This window comes from Crocuta crocuta, unplaced genomic scaffold (assembly GCF_008692635.1).
Source record: "Crocuta crocuta isolate KB4526 unplaced genomic scaffold, BGI_CrCroc_1.0 scaffold180, whole genome shotgun sequence".
Classification (NCBI taxonomy): Eukaryota; Metazoa; Chordata; class Mammalia; order Carnivora; family Hyaenidae; genus Crocuta; species Crocuta crocuta.
This window is the reverse complement of record NW_027527549.1, coordinates 886387-907135: the sequence shown is the minus strand read 5'-3', so window position 1 is coordinate 907135 and position 20749 is coordinate 886387. Positions and strand designations below refer to the sequence as shown.

Sequence of the window (20749 nt, the reverse complement as noted above, 5' to 3'; positions counted from 1 at the left end):
TTTCTCATGTTTCACTATGAAGCGTGATGNCCAGGTCTCCCTTCTGACAACCACCATTTCTACTCTATAGTTAAGAGTCTGTGAGTCTGTTTTTGTTTGTTTATTTTGCTTTTTTGACTAGTGAAAGGATATGGTATTTATCTTTCTCTGTCTGACTTATTTCACTTAGCACAAAATCTCTAGATCCATCCATGTTCTCACAAAAGGCAAGATTTCATTCTTTTTTGTGGCTAGTATTCCATTGTATAAAAAATATATATATATTATTGCATGTAGCTGTCCAGTTTTATACATATATATGTGCACATGTATACATATACATGTATATATGTATGTGTGTATATATATATATATATACATACATATGTATATACACACCACTTCTTTATCTATTCAGCTATGAATGGACACTTGGGCTGCTTCCATAATTTGGCTATTGTAAATAATGCTGCAATAAACATGGGGGTGCATGTATGCCTTCAAATTTGTGTTTTTATATTCTTTGGGTAAATATCTAGTAGTGTGATTACTGGATCAAATGGTAGTTCTATTTTTAATTTTTTAAGGAAACTTCATACTGTTTTCCACAGTGGCTGCACTAATTTACATTCCCATCAACAGTGTACAAGGGCTCCATTTTCACCACAACCTCTCCAACACATGTTGTTTCTTCTGTTTTTGATTCTAGCCATTCTGACAGGTGTGAGGTGGTATCTCACTGTGGTTTTGATTTGCATTTCCCTGATGATTAATGATGTTGAGCATCTTTCTTGTGCCTGTTGGCCATCTGCATGTCTTCTTTGGGAAAATGTGTATTCATGTCCTCTGCCCACTTTTTAATCTGATTTTTTTGTTTGCTTTTTGTGTTGAGCTGTATAAATTCTTTATATATTTTGGATATTAACCCCTTGTAGATATATCATTTACAAATACCTTCTTCCATTCAGTAGGTTGCCTTTTTATTTTGTTGATGATTTCCTTTGCTGTGCAAAAGCTTTTTATGTGAGTATCATCTCAGTAGTTTATTTTTACTTTTGTTTCCCTTGCCTGAGGAGACATATCCATAAATATTTTGCTAAGGCCAATGTCCAAGAGATTACTGTAAGAGGTTACCTATGTTTTCTTTTAGGAGCTTCATGGTTTCAAGATTCACATTTAGGTCTTTAATCCATTTTTACTTTATTTTCTTATATGGTATAGGAGAGTGGTCCAGTTAATTTTTTTGCATGTAGCTGTCCAGTTTTCCCAACACTATTTATTCCCCATTGTGTATTCTTTTTACCTTTCTCAAGCATTAGTTGGCTGTGTAAGTGTGGGTCTGTTTTGGGGCTCTCTATCTGTTCCATTGATCTATGTGTCTATTTTTGTGTTAGTACCATACTGTTTTGATGACTATAGCTTTGTAATATATTTTAAAATCTGGGATTGTGATACCTTGGCTTTGTTCTTCTTTCTCAAGATTGGATTTGACTATTTGAGGTCTTTTGTAGTTCCATACAAATTTTAGGATTATTTGTTCTAGTTCTACCAATTGCTATTGGTATTTTGACAAGGGATGCATTGAATCTGTAGATTGCTTTGGGTTGTATGAACCCACATGTTAACAGTATTAACTCTTCCAATTCATCAGTATATCTTTTCATTTGTTCTTATCATCCGCAGTTTCTTTAACTAATGTCTTATAGGTATAGGTCTTTTCCTCCTTGGTTAAATTATTCCTAGGTATTTTATTCTTTTTGGTGTAATTATAAATCTGACTGGTTTTTTAAGTGTTCAAGAGAATATTTATTCATTTCTATTTTATTAGGAAATTTTAGAGAAGGAATGTGCATATTTTTGCACTCATGGAGTGAGCACATGGATGTTCCCCTTTAACCTACTGATACAGTCATATCATTGGATTTGGTGATATCAAACCATCCCTGTACTCTTAGAATTAACCCTTCTTGAACAAAAAACATTCTTTTAATGTGTTGCTGGAGTATGTGGGCTAATATTTTGTTTAGGTTCCCACAAATGACAATACTCAAATTTAGCCTGGTAGGAGTGTCATGGCTGCAGCTGAGTTACCTGAAGTGGGCCTTTAGTCAGTAAATGGGAACATAGGAACACAGCTCAAACTCCCACAGAGGGAATTGGTTAAAGTTAACTGAAGAGGATTTCTGTTTCTGGGAAGATCAAGTAGACATACTTCCTCCCCACCTCCACCATTCCTCCCACTAGGTGCAACTGGACCAAACAATTGACATTATAAATAAAAAACTATAAGAAGGCTCTGAGAGATAGAAAGAAGACAGACCAGCTCAGGACTTTGGGACCTGAAGAAAGACATGATGATACGTTCCTTGGGTTTTCTTTTGCCTCATTTTCCCAGACTTGGAACTGAAAGTCAACAACCCAGAAATGCCGATGGTACAGACAAAACAAACATAAAACCAAAAAGAAAACAAAACAACAACAAAAGCCTGCTCTGTCTAGGCAAAGAATCAGTAAACGGGCAGTGCAGCAAGATAGAAAACTTTTAGATAGTCATCATTCTACTTTAGTCAACACCACAGAAAATAATGGCCCCCAACCCCACCCTTGTCAGCAAAGGCTGAGTGGGATACTAGATTTCTACTTCTTTCTTTCTTTCTTTCTTTCTTTCTTTCTTTCTTTCTTTCTTTCTTTCTTCCTTCCTTCCTTCCTTCCTTCCTTCCTTCCTTCCTTCCTTTCCTTTTTTCTTCTTTCTTTCCTTCTTTCTAAGTTTATTTGTTTATTTTGAGAGGGAGAGTGAGCACAAGCAGGTTAGGGGCAGAAAGGAGAGAAAGAATCCCAAGGAGACCCACACTGTCAGTGCAGAGCCCAATGTGGGGCTCAAACTCATGAACCATGAGATCATGACCTGAACCGAGATCCAGAGTCAGATGCTTAACTGACTAAGCCACCCAGGCGCCCCCTAGATTCTCACCTTTCTTAGACTGTAGTACAGTGCTGAAGTGGTATCAGAGAAGGTCCGATAAAGAGTGAGGACTCTCATCCCCATTGGCTTCCATGGTTTCCTGCATTGTGAGTGGGGGTGGGGACTGCATGGGGAGCCCGAGCTTCCACCAGAGAGTAACTTGGAAATAACACGCTCCCCACTGAAGTAGTGTCGGAAGAAGCCTCGAGGAGAGTTGGAACTTCTACCATCATCCATCAGTAATGAGGCCACCCCCAGCATGGTGTCAGGGAGCCTCTCCTGGTGTGTCTCTGCTTGGGTATCAACAGAGGCTCAGTGAGGAAACTGGGGGAGGTAAATTCTTTGTGGCAATAACAAGGCAATCATGAGGCAGCACCTTTGCTTCCCCTGTCAGAATGGAGTTAAAAATAGAAGAACCCAGTTAAAAGAGGCTTAACTAAGATCCAGAGCCTCATAATGATACAGAAATGTCTAGGTTTCACTTGAAAACTATTTGTCATACCAAGAATCAGGAAGATCTCAAACCAAATGAATAAAAGACAATCAATAGTTGTCAGTACTGAGATGATAGAGATGTTAGAATTTTCTGACAAAGATTTTAGAGCAGCCACAATAAAAATGCTTCAACGAGCAATTACAAACATGCTTCAAAAGATTTTAAAAATGGAAAATCTCGGGGCGCCTGGGTGGCTCAGTTAAGCATCTGACTTTGGCTCAGGTCATGATCTCATGGTTTGTGGGTCTGAGCCCTGCATCAGGCTCTGTGCTGACAGCATGGAGCCTGGAGCCTACTTTGGATTCTGTGTCTCTTTCCCTCTCTTCCCCTGCCCTGCTTGCGTGTGCATGTGTACTCTCTCTCTTTCTCTCTCTCACACACACAAATAAACATTAAAAATTTGTGAGAAAAAAATAAAAATGGAAATTCTAGCAAAGAATTAATTAAAAGTTTCAGAAAAGAAGCAAGATATAAAGAGGAACCAAATGGGAATTTTAGAACTAAAAGAGGTAGTAACTGAAACAAAATAGCTTTGTAGATGGGCTCCAAAGGAAAATTTCAGGGTACCTACAGAATAAAAGAACTAATGAACTAGAAGATAGAATAATAGGAATTTCCCAGTGTAAACATCAGAAATAAAATAGGCTGGAGAAGAGAAAAACAGTGCCTTAGGGAACTAAGCTCTGATAACAACAACAACAACAACAACAACAACAACAAAAAACCCCTAACATTTGTGTCAGCAAAGTCCAAGAAGGAGAAGAGAAAAGAGTCAAGGCTTAAAAAAGCCTAAAGACTCATCATAATTGGGGCGCCTGGTGGGGCTCAGTAAGTTGAGTGTCTGACTCTTGATTTTGGCTCAGGTCATGTTCCCAGTATCGTGGGACCAAGTCTTGTGCTGGGCTCTGCACTGAGTATAGAGCCTGCTTGGGATTCTCTCTCTCTCTCTCTCTCTCTCTCTGTCCTTCTCCCCTGCTCATACTCTCTCTCCCTATCAAAACAACAACAAAAGATTCATTATAATGAATCTTCTAAAAACTAAACAGAAAACTTCTATGAAGCAGCCGGAGAAAAATGATCTTCACTATAGGGGGAAAACAATTTTAATGATGGCAAATTTGTCATCAGGAACATGGAGGCCAGAAGGAAGTGACATAATATTTCTCCAGTGCTGAAAGAATAATTGGCAACTCAGAATCTCACACCCAGTGAAAATACCCTTCAGGAATGAAGAAGAAGTCAAGACCTCAGATGGAAAAATAAACAAACAAACAACAACTACCAAAAACTAAGAAAATTTGTTAGGTAGACCTAGCATAAAAAAATGGCAAAGGAAGTTTTCTAAACAGAAAGGAAATGATGAAAGAAAGGAGAATATGATATGCAAAATCATGAGTAGATGTAATAGGTTTTATTTCTCTTCTTGAGCATTCTAAATTGTTGGATGATTGAAGCAAGAAAGTATACAGTCTTATAGGGTTCTAGATGTATTGGAGGAAATATTTAGGCCAATATAAACAGGGAAAGGTTAGGGACGTAAAGGGAGGTTTCTGTACTTGAACTAGTGAAATGATAACGCCTGTAGTCTGTGATAGGTTATGTACATATAATGTAATACCTAGAGCCACCACCACAGAAGCTATACAAAAACACACCTTAGGAAATGTTATAAGGGGGCACCTGGGTGGCTCAGTCAATTAAGCGCCTGACTCCGGTTCAGGTCATGATCTCACAGTTCGTGAGTTCAAGCCCCGCATCAGGCTCTGTGCTAACAGCTCAGAGCCTGGAGCCTGCTTTGGATTCTGTGTCTCCCTCTCTCTGCCCCTCCCCCACTCATGCTCTGTCTCTCTGTCTCTCTCAAAAATAAATAAACATTTAAAAAATTAAAAAAAAACCACTATAGGTAAATCAAAACAAAATTCTAAAAAATGCAGGAAAAAGAAAAATGAAACAGAACAAACAGAAAACAAAAAATAAAATGGCAGACTGAAGCCCTAACATATCAATAATTATGTTATATGTAAATGGTATAAGTATACCAATTAATAGAAAGATTGGGGGGTACCTGGGTGGCTCAGTTGATTAAGCATTGATTGATTTCAGCTCAGGTCATGATCCCAGGGTCATGGCATCAAGCCTGGCATCGGACTCTGTGCTGAGCATGGGGCCTGCTTAGGATTCCCCTCTTCCCCCTCTTTCTCTTCCTCTCCCTAAGCTCCTCTTTCCTCCTTGTACACTTTCTCTCTTTATTTATTTTTTTAATTTTTTTAATGTTTTATTTATTTCTAGGAGAGAGAGAGAGACAGCGTGAACAGGGGAGGGTCAGAGAGAGAGGGAGTGACAGACTCTGAAACAGGCTCCAGGCTCTGAGCTGGCAGTCAGCACAGAGCCCGACACGGGGCTTGAACCCACGAACCGCGAGATCATGACCTAAGCGAAAGTCGGACGCTTAACCGACTAAACCACCCAGGCGCCCCACTCTTTCTCTCTTTAAAAAAAAAAAAAAAAGAGAGAGAAAGAGAGAGAGAAATATTGGCAGAGTGTATTGAAAACATAACCTGACTATATGCTGTCTATAAGAAACATAGTACAAATATATAGGTTGGTTTAATAATTGGAAAAAAGATATATCATTTATTCCTATGAATATGAATGAAGGAAAGCAGGAGTAGACTAGCTATATTAATATCAGATAAAGTAGACTTCAGAGCAAGAAGATTATCACAGGCAGGAAGTGACAACATATAATGATAAAAAGGATCAATCCACCAAAAAGACACAGATAGCAGTTCTAAGTGTGTATGGGCCAAACAGAGCTACAATATTTGTGAAGCAAGAAAAATGGACAAAACTGAAAGGAGAAATAGACAAATCTGGTTATAGTTGAAGACTACAGTAGTGATAGAAAAACTTAATAGAAAATCAGCAAGAATATAGGATAACTCAACAACATCATCAAATTGATATTGATAGGACACTCTAATCAACAACACAAGAATACATATTTTTTCCAAGTGCTGATGGAACATATACCAAGATCAATCATATTCTGGGCTATAAAACAAGCTCAAACGTTTAAAAGAATTGAAATCATACAGAATGTGTTGTCTGACCACAGTGGAATCAAACTAGAAGTCAAAAACAGAAAGATAACAGGAAGAGATTCAAACACTTGGAAACTAAACTACATTCTTCTAAATTATCCATTGAGTGAAAAAGGAAGTTTCAGGGGAAATTAAGAAAAGCCCACATTGAATAAAAATGTAAATACAACATATTGAAATTTGTGGGACAGAGCTACAACAATGTTGAGAGGGAGGTTTATAGCACTCTGAATACAAACATTAGGACACAGAAAAGTCTCAAGTCAATAATCTGAGCGCCCACTTTAAGAATCTAAGAGGGATAGGGAGAGAGTAAAATAAACCCAAAGAAAACAGATGGAAAAAAAACAATGAGCAGAAATTGATGAAATTGAAAACAGAAAAATAAGTGGAGAAAAGAGCTGAAATGATCAATAAAATTGACAAACCTCTAAGAAGACTGACTTTTTTTTTTTTTAAAAAGGAGAAGATAAAAATGACCAATATCAGGACTGAAATGAGATAGATCTACAGGCTCTGCAGATATCGGAAGGATAATAAAGGATAACAAACACCTATGAACTTGACAACTTAGACAAAATGGATTACTTCCTCAAAAAGAAAAACCAAACTCCCACAGCTTACTCAACATGAAATAGATCATTTGAATAGCCCCATCACAGTTAAGGAAACTGAAGTCATAATTTAAAAACTCCCCAAAATAGAAATCTCCAGGCCCACATAATTTCACTTGAGTATTCTACCAAATGTTTAGGGAAGAATTATCACTAATTTGACACAATCTGTACCAGAAAATAGAAGGAAACACTTCCCCCATTCATATTTTCTATTGTGGTAAAATATTTCATTTTAGCACAATGGAACAAATTCCCATTTTAGCCAATTTTAAGAGTACAGTGCAGTGGCTCCAAGTACCCTCCCTATGTGTGTGACCATCACTACTATTTATTTCTAGAAATTTTTCTTCATCCTAAACAGAAATTCTCCATTGTCCCTACTCCAACCCCCAGCAACTTCTATTCTACTTTTTGTCTTTATAAACTTGCTTATTCTAGGTACATCATGTAAGTGGAGTTGTGTATTTGTTCTTTTATATCTGGCTTCTTTGATGTGGCACATTCTTAAGGTTCATCTATTTATTTTTTAGCATGCGTCAGACTTTCATTCCTTTTTACGGATTTACAATATTCAATTGTGTGTTTAGTCCACATTTTGCTTATTCATTCATCCACCAATTGACATTTGGATGGTTTCCCCCTTTTGGCTACTGTGAATAATGCTGCTGTAAAAATTGATGTACCAATATTTGTTGAAGTCCCTAATTTAAATTATTTGTGGTACATACCCAGAAGAATCCAGGAATTGCTGGACGATACAATGATTTTAGGTTTAGTTTTTAAAGGTACTACCATACTATCTTTTTTTACAGTGGCTGAAAAATTTTATATCCCCACTAGCAATGTACAAGAGTTCCAATGTCTCCACACTTTGCCAATACTTGGTATTTTCTGTTTTGTTTTGTTTAGATACTAGACTTCCTAATGGGTGTGAAGTAGTATCTCATGGTTTGATTTGCATTTCCCTAATAAATAGTGATGTTGAGCCTCATCTTGTGTTCTTATTGACAATTTGTATGTCTCCTTTGGACAAATGTGTGTCTGCAAGTCCTTTGCCTATTTTTTTCATATTTTTCAAATTGTCGTAAAATATACATAAATTTACCACCTTAGCTAAGTCTATGTGTATAGTTGAGTGATACGATGAACATTCATTTTGTTGTGCAGTTGTGACCATCATCTATTTCCTGAACTCTTTTTATCTTGGAAAACTGAAATTTTATACCTATTAAATAATAGCTGTCCATTCCTTCCTCCCTCCCAACTTCTCCACTGCCCTTATCAACCGCTATTCTACCATATCTATGAATTTTACCACTAGGTGCTTATCAGTGAGATCACATGATATTTGTCCTTTTGTATTTGGCTTATTACACTTAGCATAATATCCTCGAGGTTCGTCACTATCATAACATGTGTCAGAATTTCCTTCCCTTCTAAGGCTGAATAATATTCTGTTGTATACCATGTTCGGTTTCTCCATTCTTCCATTGGTGATCAGATGGTTTACTTCCACCTTTTGGCTATTGTAAATAATACTGCTAAAAGCATGAATGTATAAATATCTTTTTGTGTCCTGTTTTCAATTCTTTGAGGTATGTATGCAGAAGTAGAAATGCTGTATCATATCATTCTATGTTTAATTTTTTGAGGTACTGCCATTCTCTTTTTAACAGCAGTACGCCATTTAACATTCCCATCGGCAATGTACAAGGGTTCCAATTTCTCTACATCCTCACCAGTACTTGTTATTTTGTATTTTTGTTTGTTTATGGTAAACATTCTAATGAGTATAAAGTAATACCTCATTGTGGTTCTGGTTTGAATTTTCCTGATTAGCAATGTTGAACATTGTTTCATGTGCTCACTGGCCATTTATATACCATCTTTGGAAAAATGTCTATCAAGTCTTTTGCCAATTATTAAATTGGGTTTTTGTTGCTTTTGAGTTTTAGGAGTCCTGTCTATATTATGGTTATTAGTCCCATGCCAGATATGTGACTTGCAGATACTGTCTCTCATTCTGTATGTTGCCCTTTTACACTGTTGTGTACTTTGACACATAAAAGTTTTTAATTTTTTCAGAAAGTTTAGTTTGTCTATTTACTGTTATTGCTAGTACCTTTGGTGTCATTTCCAGAAATCGCTACCAAATCCAATGTCATGGAACTTCCTGTGTTTTCTTCTAAGAGTTTTATAGTTTTAGTTTTTATGTTCAAGTATTTGATCCATTCTGAGTTAATTTTTATATATGTAACGTAGAGTCAAACTTAATTCTTCTGGGGGCACTTGGGTGTCTCAGTTGGTTAAGTGTCCAACTTTGGTGCAGGCCATGATCTCATGGTTCATGGGGTCAAGCCCCACAATGGGCTCTGTGCTGACAGCTCAGAGCCTGGAGCCTGTTTCGGATTCTGTGTCTCCCTATCTCTGTCCTTCCCCTGCTTGCATTCTGTCTCTCAAAATTAAATAAATGTTTAAAAAAATGTTTAGGGGCACCTGGGTGACTCAATCGGTTGAGGGTTGACTTCTGCTCAGGTCATGATCTCACGGTTCATGGATGTGAACCCCGCATTGGGCTCTGTGTTGACAGCTCAGAGCCTGGACCTTGCTTCAAATTCTGTGTTTCCGTCGCTCTCTGCCCATCCCCCACTCACACTGACTCTGTCTCTCTCTCAAAAATAAGTGAACATGAAAAAAATTAATAAAAAATGTTTTAAAACTTCATTCTTTTGCATGTGGATGTCCAGTTTTCCCAGAACCATTTGTTGAAGAGTCTTTTCTCCACTGAATGGTCTTGGCACCTTCATCAAAAGTCAATTTCCCACAGAAGTGAATTTATTACTGTGCTCTCTATTTTATTCCATTGATCTTTATGGCTATCCTATGCCAGTACCATAGTGTTTTATTACTGTACCTTTGTAGTACATTTTTAAAAAGTAAGCTCAATGCTCGATTGGGGTTTGAACCCATGACCGCAAGGTCAAGAGTTACATACTCTACTGACTGAGCCAGCCAGGTGCTCAAGTATATTTTGAAATCAGGAAGTATGAGTCTTCCAAATTTGCTGTTCGTTTTCAAGATTGTTTTGGCTATTCGGGATCCCTTGAGATTCCATATGAATTTTAAGATGAATTTTTCTATTTCTGCAAAACACCATTGGGATTTTTACCAGAATTTGATTGACTCTGTAGATCACTTTGAGTACTATTATTATTATATATTCCTATGAACAGAGGATGTCTTTCCCTTTATTTATGTATTATTTAATTTCTGTCAGCAGTGTTTTGTAGTTTTCAGTATATAAGTCTTTCATCTCCTTGATTAAATTTATTCCTAAGTATTTTATGATGCTAATAGAATTGTTTTCTTAATTTTCTTTTCAGATTGTTTATTGCTAGTGTATAGAGATGCAGCTGGGTTTGTTGTGATGATTTTGTATTCTGCAACCTTGCTGAATTTGTTTATCCTAGCTTTTCTGTATGCATGTGTGACTCTTCAACATATGAGATCATATCAGAACAAAATTAATGTTACTTCCTCCTTTCCAATTTTGATAACTTTTCTTTTTTCTTGCCTAATTGCTCTGGCTAGAATTTTAAGTACTAAGTTGAATAGAAGCTGTAAAAATTGGCATCCTTGTCTTATTCCTGATCTTAGGGAAAAAGCTTTTAGTTTTTCACCATTGAATATGATGTTAGCTATGGGTTTTTCATACATGGTCTTTATCATGTTGAGGACATTCTCTTATATTCCTAAGTTGTTGAGTGTTTTTATCATGAATTTTGTCAAATGTTTTTCTTCTGCATCAACTGACATGTCAGATGGGGGTTTTCCCCTTTATTTTATTAATTCGGTGTATTATATCAGTTGATTTTCATATGTTAAACAATCCTTGCATCCTGGGAATAAGTCCCAGTTGGTCATGGTATATAATCCTTTTAATATGATGCTGAATTCAGCTTGCTAGTATTTGGTTGAGGACTTTGCATAATAATCATAAATGATACTGATCTGTAGTTTTCTTTTTCTTATAGTATCCTTGTCTAGCTTTGGTATCAGTGTAATGCTGGCCTCATAGAATGACTTAGCAAGTGTTCTCACCTATTCAGTGTTTTGGAAGAATTTGTGAAAGATTGGCATTAATTCTTCATTAAATGTTTGGTGGAATTCACTAATGAAACCATCTGGCCTGGACTTTTCTTTGTCAGAAGGTCTTTTGATGACTGATTCAGACTACTTACCAGTTGTAGGTCTATATTTGGATTTTCTATTTCTTCTGGAGTTAGTTTTGGTTGATCACATGTTTCTATTTCATCTACGTTATACAATTTGTCAGTGTACAATTGTTGATACTATTGTTTGTAATATTTTTTATTTCTGTAAAATTGGCAGTAATGTATCTACTTATATTTTTGTAATTGGAGGTTTTAGTAATTTGAGTCCTTATCTCTGCTCTAATCTTTAATATTTCTTTCCCTCTGCTATCTTTGGGTTCAGTTTGATTTTTTTCTAGTTGCTTAGGTATAAAATTATTGATTTGAGATCCTTCTTCTCCTTCTCCTTCTTCTTTTTTCTGAAAGAGAGAGGGAAGGGCAGAGGGCAAGAGAGAATCTTAAATAGGCTCCATGGCCAGCACAAAGCCCAACGTGGGGCTCGATTTCACAACTGTGAAATCATACATGACATGAGCAGAAATCAAGAGTTAGATGCTTAACTGACAGCCACCCAGGTACCTCAAGATCTTTCTTTTTTAAAGAATTAGTGTCTATAGCTATTAATTCCCTCTGAATATCACTTTCATTGTATCCCATACATTTTGGTATGCTGTATTTTTATTCATTTCTAAGTGTTTTCTAATTTCTGTTGTGATTTCTCCTTTGACCCATTAGTTGTTTAATTTATAGAATTTGTGAATTTTCCAGTTTTCCTTCTGCTATTACTTTCTAGTTTCAATCCATTATAATTGGAAAAGATGCTTTATATGGTGTCAGTCTTTTAAAATGTATTAAGACTTGTTTTGTGGCCTACCATATGGTCTATCCTGGGCAGGGTTCCCTATAAATTTGGGAAGAATGTGTATGTTGTTAGGTGGAGTGTTATATATGTGCTGTTCGATCGAACTGGTTTATGGTGTTGTTCATGTCTGCCTTCTATTTCCATATTATCCTCTGTCTGATGTATCCATTATAGAAAGTGGGGTATTTATGTCTCTCATCAGTTTCCTAGGCTTGCTGTAACAAGTATCACAAACTAAGGAGGACTTAACACAAATTTATTTTCTCATAGTCCTGGAGGCAGGAAGTCCAAAAGTCAAGGTGTCAGCAAAGCCATGCTTTCTCTCCTAGCTCTAGAGTGTCTTCCTTGTTTCTTTTTAGTTTCTGGTGTTTGCCAGCAATCTTTGGCATTCACTGGCTTGCAGCTACATTGCTCCAGTCTCTGTCTCCATTATCACATGGTATTCTCCCTGTTTGTCTCTGAGTCTCTGTTCTATCTTTTTATAAGGGCACAAATCATTGTGATAGGGCTCACTCTAATCCACTATAACCTCATCTTGACTAAAAATATCTTCAAAGACTATTTCCAAATAAGGTCACATTCACAGATATCAGGGGTTGGACTTCAACATCTCTTTTTGAGAGTCATAATTAAACGCTTAACAGGTGGAATCTGACAATTGCTAATGACATTTAAAAATAGATTTAAACGCCTCTAAAATCAGTATATATCTTACAAATGGATGGTATCTAAGATTCTGTGTAACATATTTCATAATGTGCTAATGGCTATGAGAAAAAAAGAGAGAGGCTGACAAGTGTGTGGGAGTATAATTTTGGGTTGAGTGGTCAGAGAAAGTTTTCTTATGCAGGTGACATTTAAGTAGAGAATAATTACTTAGAAAGAGCCAGCCATGCAAAATCTGGAGCCAAGAATATTGCAATCAGAGGTAATCGTAAGTGTAAAAGCCTTGAATTAGAAACAAGTTTGGTATGCTTGAGGCATGGCAAGAAAACCAGGATAGCTGGAGCATATTAAGGAAGAAAGAGGTAGAAATAAATCTGAGGACCTAATGAGCACTTATTAACATTAAGAGTTGAGATGATGTAATTTCGGAAGATAGGGTGTTTTTGAGAGTGAAGTTGCCCCCATAAACTCCCATATTTGATCTTATAAGTGAACCTTTTCTAGTTTCTATAACATTATTCCTTTTCTTGGATTCCTTTGACTTCAGTATGTGAACAAGTTCTTGTTGGGTTCAGTATTTTAGAAACTCAATATTTTGGAAACCTCTTTCATGAACTATTTAAATTCTTTATGTTTTCTGAAAAATAGCTTCTCAACTTTAGGAATTTAAAATACCTCATTGCTGAGGTGCCTGGGTGGCTTGGTCGGTTGAGTGTCTGACTTCCACTCAGGTCATGATCTTGCGGCTCATGAGTTTGAGACTGATGGGTTTGTGAGTTTGAGCCCCACAGAGCCCTCTTTGGGTCTTCTGTCCCCCTCTATGTCTGCCCCTCTCCTGCTGGCGTGCTCACTCCCCCCAAAATAAATAAAACATTAAAAAATAAAGTAAAATAAAATATCTCATTGCCATTTCTTCACTAACAACCAATGTCTTATTTTTCTTGAAGATTCAAGCAAAGTATTCAGTTCTTGAGCAAAATCCCCCCCTAGAAGCAGAGTCTTATTGTAATTTACCAAAAAGGTGAGTACAATTTTACACACCTCAATGCTGTCTAATTGGGTTGGGGAGTGCAAATCTCATGCTTATAACTCATCGTGATGCCGGGAAGAGTCCTCTTTGGGGCACTGGGGTACCATCATTGCTTCCTTTTTGTTTCAGTGGCATAAAAGAAGCAAAAATGATGAACCCACAGAACAAACAAAGGATAAGGCTGAAAAGTGCAGACGCTTCTTCCTTTGACCTCAGGACTCCTGAACTAAGTGACAAGGAAGGGTTAGTTTTACACCCTGCTGAGCAGAGCAGTTCTTTTGACATTTTGGAGCTAAACTGCGGTTGTAACAAAAGCGCCAGTGCGACCATGAAATGGGAGCCCAAGGCATTTCCAATCATTGGGGAGCCTCTTCAGAAACATCAGAGTTTAGACTGGAGCTCCGTTTTGTTTAGTTCTAAACCTGGGAGCGTGGCAGGGGGATATTTTAATTCAAAGGGGCCGATAACGCGGACCAAATCAACTTCCTTTGAACTGATGCAACAAAGAGACCCCAAGGAGCTGGACACTAAGGAGAATGTTTTGTGTTTGGAATCCCAACCGCACAACTCTTGTCTTGAGAGGGCTCAAAACGCGATGCGTGTTTCTTCCGCAGAACTGAATTATTCACTGCCATCTAACTCTCAGCACCAACTGTGCCAGGCCTCTAATGCAAAGCAGCAGGCCTCTAGTGCTCTTAAGGTACATTCTTACACGTCTTTGGAAGATCCTTTTTGTTCATCCTTGTCACCAAGTAGTACTGGTTCTAAGATGTCTCTTGATTTACCTGAGAGGCCAGATGGAACCGTTTTGCCTCGTTCTCCGTTGCCGGCATCCCCTACAACCCTCTTCTCGTACAACAATGCACATAATTCTTTAGCATTGAGCCCTCCGACTGGTTTTCCTCCGCCACTGGACCAAGATAAAGCAGTAGTCGGTAAGGTATTTTTAAGAGTGTGTGTAACATTTTAGATTTCACTTGGTTTCTATAGAAGATGTGGTTGCTTCTCATCCCTGCCCCGCACCCGCCATCTTTCTCTGCTTCTTTCTCCTTCTTCCTTCTCCTCCTCAAAGAAATAAATGCCCAGAAGTGTTTTAATGATGTGATAAGTTAAAGAACAGCAATAACAAACATGTAATAGTGGATGAACCAGGCAGCCGTGGAGGCAGTCAGATGTGGTGCAGGATCTATGCCAGTAAGAGTGCTTCTAAAGAAGGCAATCCTCATTTCTTGAAATGTGTATTAGGGGTCCACAATTTACCCTTAATATGCAGAAACAACTCCCAAAGGAACAACAGAAAGGATTTGGGCAACTGCACCACATGGTCACTGGGGATTTTTATTAAAGTTTTTTTTTTTTTAAGTCTATTTATTTATTTTGAGAGAGAGCACGAGTGGGGTGGGGCAGAGAAAGAGAGGAAGATAGAGAGAATCCCAAGCAGGTTTGGCATGGACAGTGTGGATTCTGTTGTGGGGCTCAAACTCACAAACTGTGATATCATGACCTGAGCCAAAATCAAGAATTAGACACCCAGGTGCCCCAAACTTTTTCATTAAAACATTTTTTTTAATCTTTGTTTTTGAAAGAGACAGAGCGTGAGCAGAGGAGGGACAGAGTGAGAGGGGTACACAGAATCAGAAGCTGGCTCCAGGCTCTGAGCCGTCAGCACAGAGCCCCACATGGGGCTCGAACCGTGGGATTAGCGGGAACAGTGAGATCATGCCCTGAGCTGGGGTCGGACGCCCAACTGACTGAGACACCCAGGAGCCCCAACGTTTTCATTTCTTAAAAAAGATTTTATTTTTTAAAAAGTAATCTCTACACCCAATACGGGACTTGAACCTACAGCCCAGAGATCAAAGGTCGCAGGTTCCACTGACTTAGCCAGCGAGGCGCCCCCACTCAGGATACTTACTGCATAATCATGTGGCTACACTTCTGTAGGTGTTGGAAGAAGGGGACCTGATCTCTTCCTGTTCTTGTGCAATAACTTAGTAGATGAGAATGTGTATTTGGTATTCTGTGTAGGACTTTAATCTTATATACACCTTTACGTTCATACTTTCTCATTTTTTTAATTCTAGATTTTTGCAATTTCATGTTGTTTTTGTTTTATCGAGTGGTTTGAAAGTAGAAGTAAATATCCTGTTAGAAATTATTATAATAGCTTGATATGAAAGAAGGTGAAGAAAAGAGCAAGTGTAACTCTACAGCTATATTATCAGAAATTTACAAATAACATTTTACCTGACTAGGAAATGAGAACGCTTTTTTCCTATAACATTATTTATCGTACAGTTTAATAGATGTATGGATATGTAGCTTTCTTACAAAAATGTTTTATCTGGATTTAGTTCCTTCTCTGATTATTTTATATACTTTGATCTTATAGTTTAAAGGAATTTTTTTGTTGTTTTTTTGAATACCCACAATATTTTAAACTTCTCTGTTCATGACCAGTAAAAACAAATCCTAGCTTTAGGGATTGTAGCAGCATTGACATGTGTGCCACCTGGTGGCAGTTTCTTATAATAGCATTTGAATTTTTCTATAAAAATTCTGAATTTTTCTACAGAAAAATAGAAAACCCTGTTATACCATTGTTTTGTAAAAAGGAAAAACATCCATATTCTTTATTGTGGAATACAGAAGGGATACTAAAATCTTTATAATTCTACCTACTCTTTAACTGAATCCTTGACGTCCTTTACTGTATATTGTATGTAAAACAAAGGGGTTGTATAGAAAACAATTCAAAACTTCCCAAATTAATATAACATTTTGTATTTTCTTAACTGGTACTCAGTGACTCAATCAAAATATTTTTGGGCTATTAAAAGAAATAATAAATTTTGAAGCAGCAGCAAAGCCTCCTGGGTTTGCAACTCAAATAAAATGGGAGAATTTATCCTGCTTTTTTCATGAGTAAACACATACAAGTTCAACTGTTGTAGTGATGCCTGATAGAATTTACATCGAGATTAGAATATAAGAATTTCCTTTGGATTTTTCTAATTAAAAATTATGATTATATTTCTGACATTTTGGATAGGAACTTCTCCAAGGATAGATGATGAAATTCCCCCTCCACTTCCGGAACGGACCCCTGAATCTTTCATTGTGGTGGAGGAAGCCGGTGAGTACGGTTTCGTAAGTGTAAAATGAAGTGTGGATTACCTGGATTACTTTTCAGGTCCTGTCAATGTTCTGTGTGCTATTGCTAAGTAACGTCTGCTTTCTAAAAGAATTACAACACTAAGAATTGGACCATGTTTACTTTCTTTCAGGAGAATTCCCGCTGAATGTTCCCAAATCCTTATCTTCAGCTGTGAAGGTAATAACTGGAACATCATTAGAAGGGAGTGGAACATCTGAGTCAAAGACATTTGATGACTCTGTAAGACTTAGACCAACTAAAGTCGATAACTTTCTTTTTTTTCCTACTCATTTGGATTCAACTATTGGAGCAATAGTCCTGCTCCTTGTATTTCTGATACCTATCCACTCAGTAAGCACTAAGCAGGTACGATTTATAAAACAATGTGTTAGAGGACGTGGGAATAAAAAGATGTGTGAGGCACAATTATTGGGACGCCGGGGTGGCTCAGTCAGTTAAGTGTCCAGCTCTTGATTTTGGCTCAAGTCATGATCTCACAGGTCAGTTTGAGCCCCATGTTGAGATCCATGCTGACAGCACGGAGCCTACTTGGGATTCTCTCTCCCTCTCTCTCTCTGCCCAACCCCACAAATAAATAAAGTAGCATAAAAAAAGACACGATTATTGCCCTTAAGAAACTTACAGGTTGGAAGTGACTAAGGAAGACTTAGTGAAAGAGGAAATATTTGAGCTGGTTTCTGAAGGACAGTTAAAGCAAAAATAGATGTTTCCTAAGTAGGTAGCTTGTTCATTTGGTAGGCTGCATTATGTTAGCTGTGATAACATATTGTGGAGAATAATTTTTTGAATGACATGTCCATATTATTTAAGATAAACTTTTTGGAATAATGCTCCCCACTTCTGGAAGAAAAACCTACACTTCAATAATCTGTAGTGCATTGGTATATTCTATGAACCAATTACCTTAAAATTTCAGAGATCAGAGAAGTAATAACTAAACAAACATTTCAAAGTGCCTACGACTGAAATGCTGGTAGGCAGATATTCAATTTTTAATTACACTTTGAATTTATTAGTAATTTTTATTGTTAATAATATGTCCACATGTAATGGTCTTTATCTTAACAACGTCTAGAGCCGAAACAATCACTCCTTTTCCAATGTCATGAAGTAGCTTCAATTTCAACAATTTACCTCCAATTAAATTTCCTGGGAAATGTTCTGAACATGTAGGAAATAAATAAAAAAAGATCAACTTAGGACCAATTATTGTGATATAATAAAAATCACTATAAGGTTTGGGAGAGGATATTTGCAAATGATATAGTCAATCAGGGGTTAATATCCAAAATATATGAAGAACTTATACAACTCAACACCAAAAACCCTCAAATAATCTAATCTAAAAATGGGCAGAAGACATGAATAGATATTTTTCCAAAGAAACATACAAATGGCCAGCAGACACATGAAAAGATGCTCAACATCACTCACTGGCAGGAAAATGCAAATCAAAATCACAATGAGAGATCACCTCACACCAGACAGAATGGCTAAAATAAAAAACACAAGAAACAAGTGTTGGCGAGGATATAGAAAACAAGGAATCCTCGTGTACTGCTGGTGGAAATGCAAACTGGTGCAGCCTCTGTGGAAGACAATATGGAGGTTCCTCAAAAAGTTAAAAATAGAATTTCCATATGATCTAGTAATTCCACTACTGGGTATTTACCCAAAGAATATGAAAACATGAATTCAAAAAGATATGTGCATCTATATGTTTACTACAGCATTATTTTTAATAGCTATGGATTATATTATTTATAATAAGATATGGAAACAACTCAAGTATTCACCATAGATGAATGGATAAAGACACATACACACACACACACACACACACACACACGAATATCATGCAGCTATAAAAAAGAATGAGATCTTGCCATTTGTGACAAAAAAAAAGAGGGTATTATGCTCAGTGAAATAAGACAGAGAAAGACAAATACCATATGACTTCACTTATATGTGGACTTTAAGAAACAAAACAAAGAAAAAAAAGAAACAGAAAAACAGACTCATAACTATAGAGAACTGGTCATTGCCGGAGGGGAGGTAAGTGGGGAGACAGTGAAATCAGTGAAGGGGATTTAGAGTATAGTTATCTTGATGAGCACTGAGTAACGTATAAACTGTTGGATCATACTGTAAACCTGAGGCTAATATAACTCTGTGTGTTAATTACACCTAAGGTTTAAAAACTAATAACTTTTTAAAAAAATTCATAAGCTTGCTTTGAAAAAAAGAAAAAGAACAAAGAAATTTACAGAAAGAAAACAGAGCACTCTAAGAGTTAAGGATGCCTTTTCGTAATTCAGTGAGTGTATTTATAAATTAGGGAAAATAGGATCAACATTTCTTAACTATCTTTGTAGGCATATGAAATATGATTTTTAAAATGTCTTTTATTGCTTCAAGTTTGTAAATATGTGTACATTTTCCTCTTTCATCTTTCTTTTCTCTTTTTTTTTTAGAGTGTAAAACTGCAGAGTCCCAAATCAGGTAAAAAATTTCCCTTTGGCTTTAGATGACATTTAGCCTTAAGAATTTATACTATAAGAATGACTCATTAAGTTTAGAGTAATTCACCTCAAGAGATGACATAGTTCCCATAATAGTTACCACTGGTTATTGATTTATTTCTGATTTTCCCAGGCTAGGAGTTTTGTTTTGTCAAGGGCAAGGTAAACACAGGGTTTTAGAATTCTGTTCCTTTATATATATTCCTCAGGAAAAAAAAAAGCAAAACCTCTTTCAGATAGAATCTCTTAAAGCTTTGCAGCATTTCTGTTTTATAGGCTTTACCATGGTTAGCAATTGATTCTTTATTATTATTTTTTTATTTAAAAATTTTTTTTTGTATTTATTTATTTTTGAGAGACAGTGAGACAGAGTGCAAGGGGGAGGAAGGGCAGAGAGAGGAGACAGAATCTGAAGCAGGCTCCAGGATCTGAGCAAACATTCAGCACAGAACCTAATGTGGGGCTCAAACCCACGATCTGTGAGATCATGACCTGAGCCGAAGTTGGACCCTTAATCAACTGAGCCACCCCAGTGCCCAGCAGTGTGATTCTTTAGATCTTTAACTTGCTGTTGCTTTTCCAGTACTTTCTTGAGCTTCTCTTGTTTTATACATTGAATAACAACAACCACAGCTAACATTTATGGGGCACTAATATGTACTTTACATACATTATAACAGCTAGTAGTTGCCCTTAACATATTTATTCATATGAATATATTATTTGATTATACATAGGTTGTTTAACATAGAGATTAATGAGCATGGGCTTTGGAGTCAGAGAGGCTTTAATTAAAATCCTTAGCCTACGAGTAGTTATTAAAATGAATAATCTTGGTTAAAGTATATACTTCTCTACTGATTTTTCTCATTTATAAAATGAAGATAAAAGGACTCATTTCTTAGAGGATTTTTGTAAAGGTTAAAAGTGAGATAATGCATATGAAGATTTTTAACACAGTGGTTGTCAAATAAGTTCTCATTAAATGTTGTCTATTATCATTTTTATTAGATAATTACTAAATGAGAAATTCCTAAGTAAGTTCGTACTCTTTATACAGGATTAGAATAGTCAGGATATATAAGAAACGTTACTGTTTAATGTTTATATGCAAACTGGGTAGACAAAATCAATACTTGGAACCATTAACTGGTAATTTGTGTATTATAACCACTGATT

The 20749-nt window shown here is 36.7% G+C and overlaps 1 protein-coding gene across 2 annotated transcripts in view; it reads left to right on the top strand.

Moving 5' to 3' along the window:
* Window positions 1-20749, top strand: part of PTPN22 (protein tyrosine phosphatase non-receptor type 22) — a 57802-nt gene that overhangs the window by 23218 nt on the left and 13835 nt on the right. For both annotated transcript variants that reach the window (XM_077766850.1, XM_077766846.1), the window contains 5 exons: window positions 13788-13861; window positions 14000-14805; window positions 16923-17006; window positions 17158-17204; window positions 19523-19550. In XM_077766850.1, coding sequence (XP_077622976.1) covers window positions 13788-13861; window positions 14000-14805; window positions 16923-17006; window positions 17158-17204; window positions 19523-19550 — 1039 coding nt within the window. The remainder of the gene's footprint in view (window positions 1-13787; window positions 13862-13999; window positions 14806-16922; window positions 17007-17157; window positions 17205-19522; window positions 19551-20749) is intronic.